Genomic DNA, 20,007 nt, shown 5'->3' with positions numbered 1-20,007 from the left:
GATAAATCGATAGAAAATGAATCAGTGGTTGCCTAGTGCTGGGACAGGAATGAGAGAATGGGGACTTTGAGAATGGGAAGTGACTGCTAATGGGTGTGGCTTTCTCTCTGAGGTGCGGATAGTGATGGTGGCACAATTCTTTGAATATACTAAAAACTACCGAATTGTGTACTTTAAAAGGGTGAATTGTACAGTTTGTGAATTAGGTCTCAATAAAGTTTTTTGTTGTTGTTTTAATGAGCAGAAATGTCTAGGAAGGGGTGACAGTTAAGCGTCTGCCTTCATTTCAGGTCATAATCTCAGGGTCCTGGGATCAAGCCCTGCATCAGGCTCCCTGCTCAGCAGGGGTCCTGCTTCTCCCTCTCCCTCTGTCTGCTGCTCCCCCTACTTGTGCTCTCTGTCAAATGAATAAAATCTTTTTAAAAAACAAAAAAAAAAAAAGAAAGAAATTTCTAGGTAGAAGGTAGACCCTTTGGGGCACCTGGGTGGCACAGCGGTTAAGCGTGTGCCTTCAGCTCAGGGCGTGATCCCGGCATTATGGGATCGAGCCCCACATCAGGCTCTTCCGCTATGAGCCTGCTTCTTCCTCTCCCACTCCCCCTGCTTGTGTTCCCTCTCTCTCTGGCTGTCTCTATCTCTGTCGAATANGAAAAAAAAAAAAAAAAATTTAAAAAAAAAAAAAAAAAAAAAAGAAGGTAGACCCCCCCAAGGAAGAGCAAATTCAAAATAAAGAAGTGCTAACAGCATCAACACATTAAGATAACAGGCTAGTGGGCCTCTGGGTGGTTCACCCAGTTGGGTGTCTGCCTTCAGCTCAGGTCATGATCCTAGGGGTCCTGGAATCGAGTCCTGCCTCGGGCTCCCTGCTCAGCAGGAGTCTGCTTCTCCCTCTCCCCTTGTTCCTCCCCTGTGCTCAGGCTCTCTCTCTGTCAAATAAATAAATAAAATCTTAAAAAAAAAAAAAGATAACAGACTAGTTTCCGGTGTGGAGGTTGTGCTAAAGAGCTAAAAGGAGGAATCTGGTCAAGTCCGCAGGGCAGGAGGGGACACAGGAAGTGGGACAGGAATAGGCAAGATTAAGCAGTATTTTCACAGACAAGCAGAGGAAATTAAACTGGTTTTGTCAATTAAAAGGAAGACACTGTCAGGGAGCCTGGGTCGCTCAGCTGGCTAAACATCCGACTCTTGATTTTGGCTCAAGTGATGATCTCGGGGTTGTAGGACCGAGGCCTCCCCACACCCACACCCACCCCGTGGAGCCAGCCTGGGGCTCCTGTTGGGCAGGGAGTGTGTCTGAGAGTCTATCCCTCTCCCTTAGCCCCTCCCCCAACTCATGCTCTCTCTCACGCATGCTGTTTCTCTCCCTAAAATAAGTAAATAAACCTTAAAAAAAAAGGAAGACACTGTAATTCTTCTTTTTTTTTAAGATTTTATTTGTTTATTTACTTGTGAGAGAGAGGGAGAATCTCAAGCAGACTCCCCCACTGAGTGTGGAGCAAGAGGCAGTGTGGGGCTCAATCTCAAGACCCAGAGATCATGACTTGAGCTGAAACCAAGAGTCAGATGCTTAACCAACTGCAGGTGCCCCGACACTGTCATTCTTTTTTTTTTAATTTTTTATTATGATATGTTAGTCACCATAAAGTACATCATTAGTTTTTGATGTAAAGTTCCATGATTCATTGTTTGCGTATAACACCCAGTGCTCCATGCAATACATGCCCTCCTTACTACCCATCACCACCGACACTGTCATTCTTGAGCAAGAACATCATGGTGAAACCAATATTTTGGAAGATGACTAATGTTTGGGGAAGATGAGTCTAATGTTTCCATATACAAGACCAGAGAATAAAAAGACAAAGCAAGAAATTTAGTTATTCAGCTTTGGCCTAATTGCAGACACTCATTAACAACGGCCTAGGCAAATATGGAAACTGGGAAATGAGGAGAAAGGGGATGAATCAAGAAAAATGATAGGCAGGGGCGCCTGGGTGGCACAGCGGTTAAGCGTCTGCCTTCGGCTCAGGGCGTGATCCCGGCGTTATGGGATCGAGCCCCACATCAGGCTCCTCTGCTATGAGCCTGCTTCTTCCTCTCCTACTCCCCCTGCTTGTGTTCCCTCTCTCGCTTGGCTGTCTCTATCTCTGTCAAATAAATAAATAAAATCTTTAAAAAAAAAAAAAAAAAAGAAAAATGATAGGCAGAAATTAACAGGACTCAGAAACAGACCACATACAGAGATGAAGAAAAGACAGTATAAGCCAAAACACCTTAGCCATAGAAGATCAGCAAAATGGTGCTGCATTAAGAGAAACAATAAGGCTGTTAAAATATAAAGTTTAAGTGGGAAAGTCAATTGTTTAAATTTTGGATATGCTGAGTTCAAGATGAAAGAGGATCCCTTACAGAGATATTTTAAGTATTATCTGGAAATAAGAGCCTGAGCACCACAGTCTGGATTTATTTCTCTTTTAAGAGGCTCGTAAATAATTACCCAAAAAAAAGTCATACAAAAGGGACAGAAGATTTTTTTTATATGGCAATAAGGTTGGTAGATATAACTGGGTTACTTTCTGCTACATGAAACATACTGAAACTGTACTATGCTTTTCCTCATGGCTTCATGACATATATAAGGCCAATGCCATGGCCCCGATGGCTGGTTAACACCAAATGGAACGAATGCTCTCTCTCTGATCCTACTTGACAAATTATGAATACACACACTCTACTGATTATTATGGGGTGGGGGGCAGAGAGAAGGAAATGGAAATGAAAGGACTGACTAGGTGTAGGTGACTCCATTATAACCACTGGGAGAATGACTGAGTAAGACATAATTTCATGACCGATGGTCACTGGCACCATTCTTATGTACAAATCAAAACATAAATCAAATGTTCACTTTTATAGGACAAGGCTTTAGTCTCACAACTCTCTGACATGCAACCTAAACAAACAAAAGATTATTGCAGAGAAAGAAAAAGATCAATAATAGCTAAACAAATAGAGACGCAGACGTAGTTATGCACACATACGTACCTAATGTTAAAGGGGATTTTAAATTTCTTGCTGTAAGTCCAGTTATCCAAGGAGATCCATCTGTAGTGGAGGTCGTTAAATCTATAGTAAGGATCCTGGTGATAAGAATTATGGTAGATGATTACGTAAAAATAAATAAATAAACATGACATAAATTATTAACAACAGCTATTTGTCCTCTAAAAATTAGTGAATTCTTGGCCTAGGAGTGTAAGCATTTTACATGCTCACACATCCCATCCATTTAACTTCCAACGAAGTTAACATAGCATTCAGATAACTAAAAAGTACTAAAATGTTTTTTTAAAAAGTCCAACAAAATTCCTCAATGAAAGAGCTTTGAGATAGAAATAACATAGTTTCATTATCAATGAGAACATGTATGGAGATTAAGATTACCTGCCCTTGTTAAAACCAAACACAGAACCTCCGAGGTACTAGCAGAGATTAAAAGTCAGAATTTCTGGTGTGTGGCCCTCAGTCTTTTTTTTTTTTAAGATTATTTATTTATTTATTTGACAGAGAGAGAGAGCATGCAATGCAGCACGAGCAGGGGGAGCAGCAGAGGGAGAGGGAGAAACAGGCTCCCCACTGAGCAGGGAGCCCGCAGGAGCCCCATCCCAGGACCCTGAGATCTTGACCTGAGCCAAAGGCAGACACTTAAAGGACTGAGTCACCCAAGCGCCCTGGCCTTCACTCTCCTATAGCCCTTTTATTCTCATCGTGCTTATTGCTGCCACTATCCCAGCTGGCCTCAAGGCAATGGTTCTCCTCTACTATCCAAACATCAGCAAAACTCCCACCCTTGGATTCACCTATCATTTCCAAAGTTATTTTTCACCAAGCCTTACTAAGTGAGCACGAAAAGGACCTCTACAGAGACTACACAGGCAGCAGAGATACCATCAAACTGACAAACTTCAGGTTGCCCATATTACCCTAGCCCAGGTTAGCGAACTACAATCCATGGGCCAAATGCAGCTCACTGCCTGTTTCTGTGTGGTCAGTGAGCTAAGAACGATACGTGTCAATAAATAAAGCTTTACTGGAACACAACCATGCCCATTCCTTTACAAATCACATATGGCAGTTTTCATGCTACCATAGCAGAGCTGAGTAGGTATGACAGAGGCCATGTGACCCATGATGCCTAAAATCGTGTCCAGGCCCTTACTGAAAATGGTTGCCAATCTCTGCCCCAGGCAACAGGACTGCTGGGTGTTCACAGATGCTGTTCTCACTGAGGGTCCAGCCCCAGGTCCTTCCTTTCATAATACTTACAGCTCTTTCTTCTCCTACCCATTTTCCATGCTTTACCTTCCAGACGAGGACACAGAAAAGAAACTGCTAAGCGAAGCTTTTTGGTCCATCTTTCTGTGAACAACATCACAGCTACAAGGAGGGAAACGGTGCAGTCTTCTCCAATTGGGACAGGGCCAAGGGTAATTTCCTCAGAGACTGCATCTCCAGATGGAGAAAGAAAAGCCAACTTTGTCTAACTTCCACAGATGACCAAGTTAGGTTGGCAAGGGCCAGCTGGGCACCTGCTCGGAGCACAAGTCAGTAAGAGGCACTGCAGCACGGCTGGGTGTATATCAACATGGAAAGAATCTGCCAGAAGTTGCTCCCGACTAGAAGAAATATTTTATTTTTAAGATTTTGTTTATTTTTAGGTAATCTCTACACCCAACGTGGGGCTCGAACTCACAACCCCAAGATCAAGAGTCACATGCTCTATCGACTAAGCCAGCCAGGCGCCCCTGGAAGAAGTATTTTAATAAGCTAGTAGGGAAGGGTGTAGTTAATGAGATTTAGTAACAACTGATAATCACCAAACTGACTTTTAACGGCTGATTAACAGTGAGGTTTTATTCTGCTAAGTGGGGTGTGCCAGGCCCAGCCAACTGGTTTCCTTTCCTGCTCTACACACACACACACACAACTCAGCCTCTCCAATGAATAAGCACAGAATAAATATTTAAGGACACAGGTTTAAAGAAGTGCCTAATTATTAGACTGTCCATGTGTCTCCCCCCAGCCTTATTTATAACTCTACACTGCGGACTTAGTCCAATACAGTTAAAAATAACATGAGAAGGAAGGTGTGAAGGCTGATGCAGTTGCAACAGGTCGTCCTGCTAAGCCGTGGGCTGGCTGATGTTCTGGCTTGTGGGGCACGAGTCCCCTTCCCATCTCCCAGTCCCTTGAAGGAAGCTGCTTATTGAGTTCAGGAGGGCAAGCTTTGCAGATATATTTTTTCTAAACCAACAGAATTTAGAGGTTAAAATTTTTCTTTTACTTGAAAGAAACCAATCTGAAAAGGCTACATACTACATGACTCCAACTACATGATGCTCTGGAGAAGGCAAAACCATGTTAATAGTAAAAAGGTCAGTGGTTGCAGGGCACCTGGTGGCTCAGTTGGTTGACCATCTGAGTCTTGGTTTCAGCTCAGGTCATGATCTCAGGGTTGTGAGATCGAGCCCCACACTGGCCTCTATCTCGGTGGGGGTTCTGCTTGAGATTCTCTTTCTCCCTCTCCCTCTGCCCACCCCCACTCTCTCTCTCTCTAATAAATAGGTAAATCTTAAAAAAAAAAAAAAAGATGACTGGTTGCCAGGGATTAAGGGAAGGGGGGTGAAGAGGCAGAACACAGAAGATTTTGAAGTAGTGGAACTCCTCTAAATGATACTATAATGGTGAATACACGTCACAATAAATTTGTCAAACCACAGAATATACAACACCAGGGGTGAACTCTAATATAAATTATATACATATGGTGATAATGATGTGTCAGTGTAGGCTCACTCATGACAACAAATGTACCACTCTGGTGGACAGATGCTGATAGTGGGGGTGCTGTGCATGTGTGTGTAGGGGGTGTATATGGAAATGTCTGTATTTCTTTCAATTTTGCTGTGAACCTAAAATTACTCCAAAAGATAGAGTCTACTAAAAAAATTTCCTCGAAGGGAAAATATCTTACCCTCCCTAAAATAAAGATTGCAGAAGCTTAGATTATATTTATAATAACCATTCCAAATGCTAAGCAACCAACGTAATTTAATTCCAGAGTGGTCTGACCCCCTTTGCTCATATTAAAATTCTGAGTCCTATTTAAAGCTAACAGCCCAGTGTCTCTGCTCCTCGAAGAAAGCTGCTCTTCTGGTCCTTCTGCTTAATTTGTAGTACTCAAACTCACCACCATGTCTTCTGAAGAAGGGAAGATTTTCGTGGGAGGGCTCAACTTCAACCCCAATAAGCAGGCTCTGGAAGACCACTTGAGCAGCTCTGGCCCTATTTCTGAGGTGGCTGTTGTCAAGGACTTGTGAGACTCAGCAATCCTGGGGTTTTAGTTTCATCACCTTCACCAAACCAGAGTGTGTCTCAGGTGCCAAGCGAGCCATAAATGGAGAGTCTCTGGCTGGTCAGCAGATCCACACGGATCACTCTGGCAAGTCAGCCAGGGGAACGGGAGGGGGTGCCTTTGGGGCCCCGGGGCAAGGTTGCAGCCACCTGGTGGTGGGGACCAGGGCTATGGGGGTGGCAGGTATGATGACCCAGAGGATATGGATATGGAAGGCCAGAGTGTTTACGACTGCTACGCTGGAGGAAATGACAGCGGCAATTATGACAACGGAGCTGAGGCGTGTGTTTCTACTGCAGCTGCACAGGAACAAACCTTCTGACCCAGGGTCATCCTTCCAAACGGTCGTACTTACAAAGATTTTTAAAGCTACACTGAAACATCTGTTTTAGTGCATCAACTTCTATTTTTGAACGGAACTCCCAAGGTAGCTTGTTAAAGATGATTTAGAAAGCTCCATGTGTTTTTTTAAATTTTTCTCCATTTAAAGACAAATCCTGGGACATTTGTAGAGCCTAGTATTTTTCCTTTTACCACTTTTTTAGTTTGGGCTCTCAGAATTATTGGTTCTGGCAAAAAAAAAAAAGGCCAGAGTGCTTTAAAAAAAAAAAAGATAATAATGTGCATGTAGGGACATTTTAGAAGCCTGTATACAATGTTTATTAGCTGTGGGAAGCAATTTCCAAATGCAATTATAAGAAATCAAGAACATGATCAGAGGTTCTTTTTTTTTTTTTTTATTCAGGGTCACCACCCTGATCACATAGAAGTTTCTTTAAAATATATGTGGGGGCGCCTGGGTGGCACAGCGGTTAAGCGTCTGCCTTCGGCTCAGGGCGTGATCCCGGCGTTATGGGATCGAGCCCCACATCAGGCTCCTGTGCTATGAGCCTGCTTCTTCCTCTCCCACTCCCCCCTGCTTCTGTTCCCTCTCTCACTGGCTGTCTCTATCTCTGTCAAGTAAATAAATAAAATCTTTAAAAATAAATAAATAAATAAATAAATAAATAAATGAATAAATAAATAAATAAAAATATATGTGAACGTCATTTTTTTTTAATACTGGAAGAAAAGAATATTCTGTTGTGTCTCATTTTGCATCTAGGATGTCCTTCACAGTACTGATTAAAAAGTTGAAAACCGAAAACAAATAAAAAATAAATAAAATGAAGCTTACAGAAGTTCAGTGTTACAGCTGATGACTAAGAAACCATTAAGTCACTGCGTTGTTAAGCAAACCCAGGAGCCCTAAAAAACAACAGAAGTATCATCTATTGTCCAGGATAGGTACTCACATACTCTTATCTTCATAACAAACATATGCGGTAAATACCATTTACAGAGGAAGAAACAAAAGCTCCAAAAGACTCCACTCCCGAGGTCCCACAGCTCAGCAGGACATCCAGGAACTAAATCAACTCAGTCTAACACAAGGTCTATCCTACAGGGCCTCATTCCACATACACTTACACTTTCATACCAGATGATCACCTGACCCAAGGGCAGAGGTATTATCATCATTTCCATTTATCAACAAAGAGTCCAAGGCTGGAGCACTGATTCAGACCCAGGGCGTCTGGCTCCAGAGTCCACACACTCCATCATTACCTAATACTGCCATCAATGTCACAAATGCCACCAACAGTTACAATGTCAGTGCTACCTACCAAGCAGGAACCAGGAGATAAACATGCTATGTAAAGTCTGTGCTACTTATTTATAATTGGCATTTACCATGCTTGCTGTATCTCAACAAACTATGTGGCATCACACCATACAAACGACATGATCAGTCTCATTTTCTCTGTAAGCTTCTGAACTTCATCTGTTATGACTGCTTACAGATACATAAATTCCTTAACCAGGTATAGCTGCCACTCCCCAATTCTGCTTCAATCCAATGCTTGATTTTATCCCAGATATAATTACTTCAAATAGAGTTAAAAAGAGGAAAGGGAAGTCTTTGCCGCTATTTCATACATAGATATTTTCTTGGACACTTAGGCAAAAAAAATACAGTTTAAGAAAACATTTATTCAAAAATGAGCAAAAGTAAACAATATATTGAGTAAACAATATATTAAGATACACAGATATTTGGTAAAACCTTAATTTAAGTTCATGAGTCAAAACATTGCGGTTGGCCTTAACATCATTTCTGCCTAAAATCCTCACACTAGTAAATACTGCTTCATGCCTACCACAGCTCTAGGTAAAAATGGGTTGCAAGTTAAGGAAACTCCTTGTCTTCTGGCCAAAGAGAATTTAAAAGGGGAATTTAGAAGGAGAAACAAGATGCTGTTCTTAGCTCACTCCACAGTGCCAGGCTAGAACTCAGGGAAGATCAGCATAAATGACGGGAAAGAGAGCCTTGACTGACACGAAGGGTTACAGGAGCCACAGCTCACACTTGCTCAGGGAGCAAGGTTGGGCAGTTGAACAGATCCACAACCATAGTTCCTGCCTCTGAGATGAAGCTGGGGGAGAGGGGAGCTGACAGGTAAGAGCAGCAGTGGGGAGCACACTTGTTCAAGTCCCAGCTCGACCCTAATACCTGTGGAGTCCTGCGAAGCTCATACAGCACCACTACACTTCTGTTTTCTCAGTTCTAGGGCAGGGGTAATAATAGTACCTCCCAGGGTCAGTATGAAAATCGCAGGAGGTAACAACATGTGGAAAGCGCTTAGAACCATTCACTGCATATAGCAAGCACTCGACAAATGATAGCTGTCATGACTGTTACAGCTACTGATCTGAAATGACTTCTAGGATATGTCAAGTTAAAGAGAAAAGTCAGTACCAAACAATACGCACAGAATACGATCATCTGTGGAGAGAAATGTAGATAAATCTATTATGTATATAGACACGTACCGCAAGATACACGAATATACACAGGAATCTGGTTAACAGTGCTATTTCTGTGGAAGGGAACTAGAAAACTAAGAGACAGGGATGGAAGGAGACTTGCTTTCATTATGTGCCACACTTTTAAATTTTTTTTATCATTACAGCTAGCAATATGGTGCTCGTAAACCCCATGCAGTCAAAAATCTGCTAATTCACTACTAACAGCCTACTCCTGACCAGAAACCTTACCAGTAATATAAACAGTCAGCTACCATGTTTTGTGTACGTATTATATACTGTATTCCTACAATAAAGCTAGAAAAAAGAAAACGTTACTAAAGAAATCAGAAGGAAGAGAAAATACATTTATAGTACTGTATTTACTGAAAAAAATCCGAGTGTAAGTGGACCCGCACAGTTCGAGGACCAATTGTATATCCTTTACCTATTTCTAAAAGTCATTAAGAGTAGTTGACCTCTTTTTAAAGAGGAAAACAATAAGCTAGGTTGATAGCAGTACCAATGACTAGGCAGGAATGGTTATAAGATGCTGTAGGCTGGACCTACAAGATCCAACAGGAAGCAACATATGTGAGAAGAAACAAGAATGGCATCAATATTCCAGACCTCATTCACTGAGAAAATATTGGTGGCTTTATTAGAAATGGATAAAAGAAGAGAAACTAAGGATTAGGAGAATTGAGAGAAGAGGAATTAGTCTTCTATACTCCACGATAGTGGAGAGTATAGATATAGTATAGTGGAGATAGTATAGAGTGTAGTATAGATCCTATACTCTAAGGATTAGGAGAATTGAGAGAAAAGGAATTAGTCTTCTATACTCCACGAAGACATTCAGGTAGAGGAGTGGAGCAAAATTTCCAGCCACGAATCATGAGAGGACAGGGTTAAAAATCAAGGTACTGGAGCAGCTCTGGCCCCCAGAGCCACACAGATCTGGCGCAGATGGCCGAAACTAAGAGACTTCCAAGAGACAGAGAACAGAGAAGAAGGGACGTGTGGACTGACCCTCAGGAATTGCTTGCATTTATCAAGAACTTTGAGCAAATGGGATGCTTTTGGTGGTACATTTTGAACAGTCACTGTTTTCACTGGACATCTTTAAATTAAAACAGTAATTAGTTCTCTCTGATTACTATTTATTCTTGCCAACAGGCAATATGGGATGTGAAAAGATGTGTGTTGAATCCTTGTCCCATCATTTAATAGATGCAATGATCCTAGGCCATAACCTCTCTGAGCCTCAGTTAGAGTAACTAACAATAACCTTCTTCACAGGGTTGTGGTGGCAATTATATGACCAGCTGCACCTGAGAGGGTCAAGGAGAGTGCACTGCACATGGAAGACATGAAATCATTATTATACAAAAATGAATTTCATAGTCTAGGTTGATATGTAGACTTACACATTATAAAGACCAACCAGCTCTTACCTAAAGATTCAACTGTCAGATGTTCCTTTGATTCCCAGTGTTGGGCCATGACAAGCAAACACTTTTATGCCCTAAACACACCCAACAAGGCATCAAACGAAGAAGAAGAAGAAGAAGAAGAAGAAGAAGAAGAAGAAGAAGAAGAAGAAGAGGAAGAGGAGGAAGAAGAAGAAGAAGAAGGGGAAGAGGAAGAAGAAGAGGAGGAAGAAGAAGAAGAGGAGGAAGAAGGGGGAGAAGAAGGCAGCGGTGGTTTAAAAACCTCATGGTTCTCTCTTCCCCAAAACTGAATGACTATTTCTGCTCAAATTTAAACTTCAAATACAGAGTCCTAAGCTAATTTACCTCCTTAATGTCACTCATCATTTAAGCAAATACAGATCTTTCAATGATTCCTTTTCTAGAAGCTTTTGAGATCATTTCGCACCATAAAATTATCAAATACAATCAAATATTCCATTTTTAAGTCTTTCGTAGTAAGTGAGTACAGACACCAGAAAAAGTACCTTCTATTTACGGATAAATTTATATTTGGTCATTTTGGACCATATCATGAGACTTCCCCCTCTGAAACACAACAAAAATATTCATACGGGTGATAATGGTATTATACTTAGAGATCGACAGTGAAATATGTGAGGATGAAATGATGTGATGTCTAAATAAGGGGAGGCATAGTGAATGGAGGAAGAAACAAAATGAACTGTGTTGAAGCCAAGGTAATGGGTAAATGGGAGCTCATTTCGCTACTCTTTTTTGTGTTTGTTTGAAATTTACCATAACACAAAGGTCTTAAAAGTATATTTACATGGCAATTGTCTCTTGGCTACTTCAAGAGTACAAAAATATACATTTATCCACACTGGTGCACATATTTTATTAGAATTTATTTATGAGTGATAATCAGTAGATTAGGGCCTCCATGGACAGACTTATGGCTCTTAGAATAGAATGACAGCTCCTAGGACAGAATGATTAAGACTAATTTATCAATCACAGGGTTACCATGTGAGTTACCATGATATAATCTTAACATTTATATTTTACAAATTTACATATCTAAAAAATCTTCTCTGATCATCTGTCCCAATTATATAAGAAGGATATGAGATAGTCATAAAATTTAGAGAAAAAGTCCTAAGAATTTGGTGCCTACCATTTTTTAGTATATGCATATATTCATATATATATATATAATATATTTTCTTCCACTTTTAAGTGATTTCAAATATGTGCGTATCTTCATAATGGAGTCTATGCATTTATTAAAAATTATTCTAGACCTATACATACAGACACTTAGAGAAAGATGTTCACCATATATTTTAAATGAAGAAGTACTTACAATACCATGTCAGGAATTGATTTCATTTTTATATTATTGTATTTGTATATACTTAAAAAAATGGAAAGATACACATAAAAAATTTTACAGTGGTTACTTCTGCTTTGTAGTATGCCCTTGTTCTTTATATTTTATATTTTTGTGCATCAATTTTTTGTTCAAGAAGCATTAAACATTTATAATTCTTCAAAAAATAATTTTAAGAGGGGGAATAAGAAAATTGTCAGTATGCGAGAATTTCATACATGAAAAAATAATGTTTTATATCAGTGAACAAAAGAGAAATTGTTAAATTATGGGATATAAAAAACTAACCATCTGAAAAACTCAAATGGATCAATATTTCAAATATGTAATTATGAAGATACTTATAAAAGGAAATAATTGTAAATTATTTAATAGGGGAAAAAGGAATTACTTTTAAAGTATAACATCGAAGACAGAAACAATCATTAAAGGAAAAAACTTACAAGATTTCAATATATAAAACTTTAAAACAACTATATGACAAAATACATCATTAACAAAAGAGACATTTTTGAAAATATATAACGAGGTCTAACAAATCTGTACTTTAAGATGACTAGCCAACAGAAAAATAAAGAACACAAGCAAGTAACCCCAAATCACCAATAAACTGACATAAACATAAGAAAGATGTTCAGTCTTACTATAAATTGTGTTTGGCTTTGCTTTTTAAAATAATGTCCAAATGGGGCACCTAGGTGGCTCAGTCAGTTGAGTGTCCCACTCTTGATTTTGCCTCAGGTCATGATCTCAGGGTTGTGGGATTGAGCCACCCCCTCCACAGGCTCCCTGCTCAGCAGGGAGTCTGCTTGAGATTCTCTCTCTCCTTCTCCCTCTGCCACTCCCTCTGCTCACATGTGACTGCACTCTTTTTCTAAAATAAATAAATAAATCTTTGTAAAAAATAAATTAATTAAATAATGTCCAAATCTAGCACCTAAAATGAGCACTCTGATAAAATGATAATGGGAGTGTGTTACAGTTTTCATTGAGAAAAACTTAGAACTTCATATTAAAAGACTGAAAAAGTGCATACCCTATGAATCAGCAATTGCACTTCTAAGAACTGTCTAAGAAAATCAGGATATACACTAAAATCTAGTTAAAAGGATCTTCATCAAAGAACAGAAAACACTGAGTCAGATAACTATCCAACAGTGAGTGAGTGATTATAAATGGTAGCAAATATACACAATGAAATCAAAAAGAGCACTTAAACATGGTTTGTAGAAATACGTTTATCATATGTAAAACTATAAAAAATATTCTTTATAAAAGAGTTGTTAGACTCTATATTTAAATAATTATCAAAAATGTGTAGAGACAGAAAAGTTCTGAATGGATATAGTATATTTTTAAATTTTAATAGTAGTTATCTCTGAAAACCAGGTTTCCGAGTTTTCTTCTTCTCATCTATATTTTCTAATTTTGGCACACTGAGAATATCTCTTACCTAAAAAAAAGAAAAATGTGAGACACTTGGGTGGCTCAGCCAGTTGGGTATCTGCCTCCAGCTCAGGTCATGATCCCAGGGTTCTGGGATCGAGCCCGGCATCCACCTCCTTTTGTTTGGCGAGGAGCCTGCTTCTCCCTCTGCCTGCCGTTCCCCTGCTTGTGTTCTCTCTCTCTCTCTGATAAATAAACAAACAAACAAATAAATCAATAAAATCTTTTTTAAAAATTTTTTAAAAAGCTTTTCAAACTTGCAGCACTGAGGAATTGCACAGGAAAGCTGAGAACATTCTTAACGAGTCCCCTTATCCAAGCACTTAGTGTACCGTATGGCGATTAGTTAGGTTTTCTGCCTCACAAGAATGTGACCTCTCACAAGATAGGAACTGAGTCTTACTCATTTCCTTTTTTTTGTAATGCATACCTTAGTGTGTGGTATAATAGGCTGAATGAATGAATGATAACCTTTATCAGGGAGCCCAAAGGCTCTCGAAGACACCTCAGATTTAGATTCTGTATGGGAAACACAGACGGTCACCCATGAAACACCCAAGGCTGGCCACAGGAGCCTCTCAGTAAAGATGAATTCTATTTAACTAACTGCTCCGACCAAAAAATCCTCTAGTTTTCTTTGACTCCTCTTTCTTTCACACCTCACACCCAATTGATTGACAAATCCAACTGAACAAATCCTGTTAGTTCTACATTTAAAATATATTCTCACACGATTTCTCACCATTTCACCACTACCATCTTGGTCCAAGCAGGAAGTCATCTCCTAACCATTTGAGGGCAACAGTCCTCTACTTAGTGTCCATGCTACCATTCTGTTGCACTGTGGTCTTCACACAGCCAAAATGACCTTCTAACAGGCAGATACATTTATGCAAGTCTATGCTCCAAAGTCCCAATAGCTTCCCCACTACATGCAGAATAAAATACAAGGTGTGTACCATGGCCTACAAACCCCGCACCATCTACCTTACGTGCCATTCCCCCATGGCTCACAGGGCTCCAGCCACACTGGCCAGCTTACTATTTCTAGAACTTGTCAAACACGTTCCCACCTCAAGGGCTCTCCCCTCTCCATTCTTGTCTTTTTCCCTCATTGCTGGGAATCCACTTCTTCTTAAAACTGACGTTATCAAAAAGATCTCTGGGGCGCCTGGGTGGCACAGCGGTTAAGCGTCTGCCTTCGGCTCAGGGCATGATCCCAGCGGTATGGGATCGAGCCCCACATCAGGCTCCTCTACTATGAACCTGCCTTCCTCTCCCACTCCCCCTGCTTGTGTTCCCTCTCTCGCTGGCTGTCTCTATCTCTGTCGAATAAATAAATAAAATCTTTAAAAAAAAAAAAGATCTCTGCTTAAAAGTCACTTTATCAAAATGGCTATCTTTAGCCACTTTATTCTAATCGCAGTCCTTCCCAACTAGCCTTCTACCCTTGCTTCCTTTAATCGGCTTTCTTTCTTTTCCACACACGGCTTGCCATTATATTATCTATTAATTTGTTTATTGTCTATCTCCTCTGCTAGAATGCCTATTGGGACAAAGAGTTTGTTTTCTTCACCACTCAGTTTCAAGCACTCTCCATAGTGCCTGCTATGTTGGAAGTACTGAATAAATACTTACAAGATAATTAGGTGAATGAGTAAGTAAATAACTTTGGCAAAACATATTTCAAGTTCTCGTGTAAACACGGTATTGCGGCCAGTATCTGCTCTAAACGATAGAATATTTCCTGAGGCCAACACCAAAAAGGGAAGTTGTGATAAAGCAAGTGGAATAACAGCAGCACATTACTCAGTATTACTGATGTTGCTGATGATAAGGTCCAGAGCTCCCCAATCCCCAAAAGCCTCCCCAACCTCTCATCCCACTACCATTTAAAAACCACATCTACCTTATTGAACTTAGTTTTTCTAGGAATTTCTGAACATATTTAACAAACATTGTAAATTACTTCCATGAGGAAAAGTCAGTTTTTTCATGCTCTGAGCAACCCCCTTCTCATTAGCTAGTAACCAAACACTGTTTCTTAATATGTAGCCTTATAACATGGAATAATCATCTGATTTGCTAAAGTCACTAATTATTTCTCATTGCCCTTAATTTTTCAGTAAAATAAGGCAAGGAGAGGCCTGCAAAATAAACACAGGCATTCTCAAAGCATGCGAGAGGGAAGTCACGGGGTACCGAGGTCACGTGTAGCCTATGTCACAAGTACTTTGCTAACTTAAAGTAGTTTAAGTACCTAAATTTGAAAATCAGTTATTTTTAAAAATAAACTGGACTGTGGTGTCATTTACAAGATTCACTTCCTTTCTGATATCTCTTGAAAAAATTTAATGCGTACCAGATCAGAAATTCTGCATAACCCTACTGGATGATCCTGTCATTTAAGTAAACTGTGAATGATATTCTTCATAGTCACCAACAGGAATATTATAATTTTTCAAAACACCAGGGTAAAGGTAGTAAAGTTGAGAACCCAGGTTATGGAATGCAGTCAGGCCAGCCTGGGCTAGAATTCCACTTCTGCCACTTAGTTGCCGTGTGATCTAAATTCTCTAACTTCTCTGGGCTCCATAACTCCATATCATCCACATCTTGTCCCAGGCAAGAATGACTAAAGAATGGGAAAGCCACATGCAGCTGATGCAACAGTGCACATAAACAGTGGAAGGTGGAAAAGCCTGTTTGCAAACCCAAGCACAAAGGCAACCAAATAGGAAACTGTCCTCCACAAGGAGTCTAGAAATTGGAGTATCTGTTAACACACACACACACACACACACACACACACACACACACACAAAATCACGTGCCCTGAGAGGTAACAGCATCCATCTTCATATCCTAATCTGCCTTAAAAATTATTTAGCCTTTATGCTAGTCCTAATAATCCGAACCTTACACTCCTACGTCTCATTCTCCTCACCCTAGGAGGGTGGCATCAATCTGACTCCCTGAGGTCTACAAGCGAAAGAGAAAAACTAAGGCATTACTGAATATAGCTAACACTTAGCACAACTACTGTCCCCTGAAGTGTCCATATAGTAAAACAGTAAGCCCCTGCCTTATGCTTTGTCGGTGAGAAGTCCTTCTGCACACTCTTCAGCGGAGAACTGTTGCAACAGGAAAACCGCCAGTAGAAGTACTGCGCGCCCTGCGTGAACTTCCGCTTCCAGAATTAGTGATGTCCCAGACGGGGCTGGTCCGGCTCCAGCAAGCCCGGGCCCCAGAGGTGCTCTCCGCCAGCAGCGGATGAACCGCCTCAGCACCGCCCCGCCCCAGACCCCAAGACGCAAAGGGAAAGTGAGGGCCAAACCCAGGAACACAGCCTAAGGCTTAGGGGCTGCCAAGCTGTTCCCGGGCGCCTCTCACCACGAGGGGCACGCGGCTGCAGGTTCCGGCGGGGCGGCCGCACACAGTACCTGGATGAGGCCCCGCTTCAACAGGGCGCTGTGCACGCAACCGGGGACCCTCCCCGGCAGCTCCAGCGAGCCATTCCCGCTGCGGATCCTCCAGCTTCCCCGCAAGCTGAGGCTGCGCCCCAAGGCCGCGGGGTCCGCTTGGCACAGGGCTAGCAGGAGAAGCAGGCGGAGACGCATAGCGAGAGCAGGTGCGGCGCCACGAGTACCAGCGGCCGCGGAAGCATGGGTCCTCCGCAGAAGCCGGGGCTGTAGCTCTCCGGGTCCGGGCCCCGCCCCCCACCCCGCCCCCAGGTCAGCTGAGAGGCTGGGACCGCCCCGGCTCCCCCGCGGCGGCGGGCTGGCGGTGAACGCGGAGCTCGGGGGGACCGGCGGACCTCGGTCCCGGGCCGGCGCCTCTGCAGTCTGCGCGCTTCTCAGCGCTGAGTCCCGCGGCTCCGGTGTCCGAACAGGAGGCGGGATCTGTGCGGGGCGATGGGGACGCACAGATCCCTGGGCCAAGGGGCGCGCAAAGCCTCGGGGAGCTCAAGCACAGACGATAGGATGACGAGACAGCTAGAGAGGCCCCTAACTGCTTCAGAGAACCGAAACACCGAAACACTCGCCGCCCTCGACTCCCCCAAACTCCCCAGACCCTCATCCACACTGCGGGGGCCTGCCTGGCGGCGGTAACGCTCCCTTCCTGCAGCTCCCTCCGCAGGTTGGTCTCAGAGCATACTCCCACCCTTCAAAGAGAAGACAGTGACTCATTACCTAATTCGTGGGGTCATTTCGAGGGCTGAGAAAGTCCGTGTACAGCGTGCCGCGTAGGGCCAGGACCGGAGAAAAACGGCACGTTAGTTTATGTTAGTGGACTACGACCCTCTGTTTTCAAAAGCCTCATAGAGAAAGCTTCCTGAGATTCCAGAAATTTGCACTAAATACGCAGGCAAATTTAAAATCCTCCGCCGCTCAGTGAGACTTGAAATGCAAAGTTTCCTGAATCAAAAATGTAGACAGTACACTTTCTTCAGGTTGTTAAAAGCATAAAATGAGTTAACATATATGGCTGTTCCTAACAGCGCAGGGGTACCCAAGAAATAGCGCAGGCTTATTTCAGATTTCATTGTCACGTGGTCTCCTTAAGTCCCATTTTGCAATAGGATGTAACAGTGATCCTAGGAAGGTGACACGGAATTTTGCATTGCATAAAATAGATTTATTCCTGTGCTGATGTTATCTCCCTTGTTTCCATATTTAGGAGGAAGCCTGTGAAGAGTTCTCCCCTCATCAAATCCGAGCTTTGTTTTGGCTATTTATAATGACCCGGGAATTGCCTGAATCTGTACGCACAGAACAGTATTTTACTTTTACAAAGCCATTATTTTTCACAAGCCTAGCGTCTTGGCTTTAGGGACATTATGGATTATCCAGTCCAAGCCTCTGGTTTTACAGAGTCCAAAAGAGGTCAGGTGACTTGCCTGTCATACTCTGACAGACAGGACCAAAATTCTCCAATTTTGGCTTGGTCTCCTTGTGGTAGAGCCTATTGGTATTGAGAAGGCTCTGGATGGCTCAAAACCTTCCTTACTTCAGCAGCATTCTTACTTTTGATAGGAACAAAGCTCTCAATTCAAATAATACGCCATAACTCAATGCATGAAATAGTCGGCCCTGGTCTGTTCAAAACAAATTACAAGACATGACAGCAAGAGTAGCAAAGGAATTTTTTCATAAATCTCGGAGATTCCATTAAGCCAAGTCAAAGGAAAACTCATCCCAGCAAGTATATTTGGATATATTCTGTTGTTCTGTGAAGAAATAGTTTAAGGGGGTGCCTGGGTGACTCAGTTAAGTGTCTGCCTTCAGCTCAGGTCATGATTTCAAGGTTCTGGGATCAAGCCCCAAATCTGGCTTCTGCTCAGCGGGGATCCTGCTTCTCCCTCTCCACCCCCCTCACCCTCCGCCCCTCCTCATGCACGCGATTGCTCACTCTCTCTCAAATAAATAAATAAATAAAATCCTAAAAAAAAAAGAAAAGAAAGAAAAAGAAATAGTTTAAGGAACCTGTTTTAAGAAAAAAAGAGAATTTTTCACTTATCATTTCTCCTTTCATTCCAGGACACAAAATGGCATGACTTGGATTGCTTCACCCTGAAATGAGAGAACTTTGAGAAAATCAAACCCCTAGTAAGTATTCTGCCTAAAGTTTGGATTAGCATAGGTAAGTAACATGATGAATTTTCATTTTGTTATAGGATACTTTTTTGTCCATTATTTCCAAGAAGAATAAATCTTATTTTTAGCCATAAAAATTTTTAACTTAAGTAATTTGGTGTCACAATATGAAACACAATTTTAAAAATAGTCACAAGCACTTACACTGTATAAATGGATTCTATTTTGATCATCTCATTTGATGTTTTCCAAAATTCAGATTGTTTAGATCAAATGATAGTTTCCTCTTTTAAAAAGACAAAGCTTGGGGTGCCTGGGTGGCTCAGTCGTTAAGCGTCTGCCTTCAGCTCAGGGCGTGATCCCAGCGTTCTGGGATCAAGCCCCAGCCCCACATCAGGCTTCTCTGCTGGGAGCCTGGTTCTTCCTCTCCCACTTCCCCTGCTTGTGTTACCTCTCTCACTGGCTGGCTGTCTCTATCTCTGTCAAATAAATAAATAAAATCTTAAAAAAAAAAAAAAAGACAAAGCTTATAGAAGTTAAATGACATGCAGGGTCAGCATCCTGCTACAGAAGACCACTGAAGCTTTTCGGCTTACATGACAATGCTTCCATAATCTCTAAATATATGAAGTCTGTAAACTGATTAAATTAGGACACCAAGGTATACCCAGGCGAAGGATGTTCCAATCCCATGAGATAATTACATAAATTATAATGAGGGGAAGAAAAATGACTCAGAGTGTCTGCTTAATCCTCAAAGCTAGGGACAATAGGCCAGAAGTATCTCCCTAGAAAGTTATACAAAGAACTCTTAAACTCAACAATAAGTTCACAAATAACCTGGCTAAAAAATGGACCAGAGACCTTAGCAGACAA

At 41.6% G+C, this 20,007-nt stretch overlaps 1 protein-coding gene across 5 annotated transcripts in view; it reads right to left on the bottom strand.

Moving 5' to 3' along the window:
• The window catches only part of MANBA (mannosidase beta), a 112,940-nt gene extending 95,690 nt beyond the window's left edge, over positions 1-17,250 (bottom strand). Inside the window, exons 1-3 of one of the 5 annotated variants that reach the window (XM_019796686.2) lie at positions 16,978-17,115; positions 7,593-7,663; positions 3,046-3,140 (exon numbers count right to left, since the gene is read on the bottom strand). Coding sequence is in view for 2 of the 5 variants with exons in the window: in XM_002916498.4 (XP_002916544.1) it covers positions 3,046-3,140; positions 16,978-17,154 (272 nt within the window). In the remaining 3 variants the exon portion in view is untranslated. Of the gene's footprint in view, positions 1-3,045; positions 3,141-7,592; positions 7,664-13,541; positions 13,603-16,619; positions 16,949-16,977 lie in introns of those variants that run through there. The other 4 variants (XM_002916498.4, XM_034671445.1, XM_019796687.2 and 1 more) reach the window with 4 other exon arrangements.
• Between the last annotated feature and the right edge of the window lie 2,757 nt (positions 17,251-20,007).

This window comes from Ailuropoda melanoleuca, chromosome 11 (genome assembly GCF_002007445.2).
Source record: "Ailuropoda melanoleuca isolate Jingjing chromosome 11, ASM200744v2, whole genome shotgun sequence".
NCBI lineage: Eukaryota > Metazoa > Chordata > Mammalia > Carnivora > Ursidae > Ailuropoda > Ailuropoda melanoleuca.
Note: the sequence above shows the minus strand (reverse complement) of the source record. Positions and strands in the feature narration are given on the sequence as shown.